Below are 2500 nucleotides of genomic sequence, written 5' to 3'. Positions count from 1 at the left end.
GCAATGAGAATTGGAGAAATGGTAAAGCGCCCGATACTATATGGCCAACTCCTCGGATATCATGCAGCCTGGATACCCTGGATAAGAACCTACACCGAGAAGAGGAATAACACTAGCAACATAAAGAACATACTGGCGATTAGCTAAACTGTCCTGCCGATCAAACACACGGGAACTACATCTAGTTGTGCAAACGACTACAGCCGATATAAAAGACCCCTTTATCTCGTTCCACTCACCGTAAGTAGCACGTCCTGTCCTGCTATCAGTGAGATGATATCAGTGCACGCCTCTGCCAACAATCTGGGCGGGTGATTGGTTAATCGGCGAGCTGTAGGCGCGATCTTTCGTTGGGTAACGGAATGCCTATTCGCGAGGTAAGCATCGAAATCAAAGGAAACCTAAATTCTACTCACAACGCGCTTTCTCCATCAGCTGGTGCAGGATGCATTTTTGCATGCACCAGCAGCTAGAACCAACCTGTCATTCTTTGGGGCGTTCTTGTGGCGGATATTATGGGATTCCAGTGATTCCGTGATGGGGTTGCATTCCAAACTATTTAGTGTACGGTGGGTGGGTAGTGAAATAGTTTTGCAGGTTTTAAAAACGATTTACAACTCGAGGACGAAATGGGGGGTTCTGGCTCGTTCGTTCGTTCGTTTCTGGCTTCTGGCCGTTTCTAAAGGACGATTTTTCCGTTTCTGAAGGGCGTTTCACCTTTTCAGATGGGCGGTTAATCCACCCAAAAATGATAACGATACTCCGAAATACCTTCACGGGTATGAATATTTTATTCACGGTTTCTTTTTTTTCATATTTACAACGAGATTAACAAACTTAACTTTACCGATATCAGCGTCCAGTAACTGTTCTCTTCAACAAATTGTACTTCCCGTACACCGCATGCCGCTGTGATAAGAAAGGCACATAAAACGCACGTGCCAGTGTACTCGATCGGGAACCGATCATAAATTCACTAGATCGAACCACTGACCATGTACTTGTATCGGCCGAATAGTTTGGCTCGGGATTTGCTGTATCAAAGTCTTCGCCCGTGTCCAGATCGATAAGATAATCACACCCGGACAAACCAAACAGCATATGATCATGGCCAATGTTTTGATCGTTGAAATAACTATGTACCACAGTGGTTCCATTTGCCGTTTCTTGGAAGTACGCTGGCAGAATTCCGGTGAAGCTCGATCGAATAAAACGAACACGATAGTTGGGCGGCAATAAGAAACTCCCCGGAAACCGGTACCACTCCTTGCCGTAACACAAATTGGTTTCGCGACTGGTGGGTGGAAGTCCCCCCAAAACCGTCACCGGTGCATGGTAATTCATACAAACTGCTACTATTCGAGACAATCCTAGCACTACTGTCACGCCAAATAGCGCGCCTGCTATAATGCGATTTAGAGCGCTAGATCGTTTCCCTCCAAAGACACGACTTGCCATGCTGGACAGTAGCGCTAGCGTTAAAGCACCTCCAAACGAAAACAAAGGATACACTGGAAACATGAATCTAAAGAGAAAAAAAAGGAAAGAATTATAGTAGTTCTTTGCGGCTTCGGAGGGATACCCTGCTTACCTTTCTTCTTTGTGTGGCTGAATGAAAAACACCGCCAGCCACAGATACAGAGGAGACAGCTTCCACAGTGCCATCATCGGCGAGAGCTTACTTTTGTCGACCTTCAGCCGCAGAGCAGTTGCAGCGATGGACACTAGCGGAAACAGCACGGTAAGTGCAGCGAGCAAATTGTGATTCAACAAAAGGTTCTTCACATAGAAGCTGGCTGGCTCTACTCCGTAAAGATCCGGTCCATGGGAAGTGAACACGTTGTACCGGACAATGTTTAAGGCGGCCATGGTCGGTTTGCCGAAGTAATAGCTATCGATCAGCACAATTGGAACGCCCCACAGCAAGCCAAACAGTAGAGCGTGTTTGGCAAAGTCCCATACCTGGCGCTTCCAGATCAGCTGCTCGAGCACGAAAGGAATGCTAACGATAACAGCAAAGGGCCATCCTGTGTGACCAAGAATACCAGAATGAATGTTCGTGCTGACGGGCTGTGAACGCAGAGGACGCACCTATAAGACCAGAAAGTGCGGTCACGGCAATTACGGCCCTCGATCTGCCAGCCATCCAAGCGGTCATGGTTGCAATGGTGACAAACATTGAGAAGCTGCTCGGTAACAGGGCAGCGCTAGAGATGAACATGCCCGGGCTGACCAGCTGGAAAAACAACCACATGTTGCCGACGCTGGATCCGCACATCAGCTTGATGACCCTGGAACGCGAGAGTTATAAGAAAGGCACTCGATTCTACGGCAAATACGGTTCTTACTTGTACAGCCGGAACTCTAGCAGGGCACATACTAATGCGAGGAGACACCGGAGGAAGTAAAACAGTCCCGGCCCGTTGCCCACTACCAGCTCTGCCAGCTTCGTCGGTCCACCGTGCAGCCATAGATAGGCGTAGGAGCGTAGGCCAAATTC

At 48.2% G+C, this 2500-nt stretch overlaps 2 protein-coding genes across 4 annotated transcripts in view; both read right to left on the bottom strand.

The window, feature by feature from the left end:
* LOC125952058 (protein-L-histidine N-pros-methyltransferase) overlaps positions 1-474 on the bottom strand; it is a 1918-nt gene extending 1444 nt beyond the window's left edge. The window contains exons 1-2 of one of the 3 annotated variants that reach the window (XM_049681293.1): positions 240-474; positions 1-89 (exon numbers count right to left, since the gene is read on the bottom strand). The exon at positions 1-89 is cut by the window's left edge and continues 99 nt beyond it. Coding sequence is in view for 1 of the 3 variants with exons in the window: in XM_049681291.1 (XP_049537248.1) it covers positions 94-131 (38 nt within the window). In the remaining 2 variants the exon portion in view is untranslated. The other 2 variants (XM_049681292.1, XM_049681291.1) reach the window with 2 other exon arrangements.
* Positions 475-749: 275 nt separating this feature from the next.
* Positions 750-2500, bottom strand: part of LOC125952057 (alpha-1,2-mannosyltransferase ALG9) — a 2031-nt gene continuing 280 nt past the window's right edge. The window contains exons 1-4 of the mRNA XM_049681289.1: positions 2349-2500; positions 2092-2291; positions 1592-2027; positions 750-1525 (exon numbers count right to left, since the gene is read on the bottom strand). The exon at positions 2349-2500 is cut by the window's right edge and continues 280 nt beyond it. Of these exons, the coding sequence (XP_049537246.1) occupies positions 853-1525; positions 1592-2027; positions 2092-2291; positions 2349-2500 (1461 nt within the window). The 3' untranslated portion in view covers positions 750-852. The remainder of the gene's footprint in view (positions 1526-1591; positions 2028-2091; positions 2292-2348) is intronic.

Source organism: Anopheles darlingi, chromosome 2 (assembly GCF_943734745.1).
Source record: "Anopheles darlingi chromosome 2, idAnoDarlMG_H_01, whole genome shotgun sequence".
Classification (NCBI taxonomy): domain Eukaryota; kingdom Metazoa; phylum Arthropoda; class Insecta; order Diptera; family Culicidae; genus Anopheles; species Anopheles darlingi.
The sequence above is the reverse complement of the archived record's forward strand: the minus strand, read 5'-3'. Positions and strand labels throughout refer to the sequence as shown.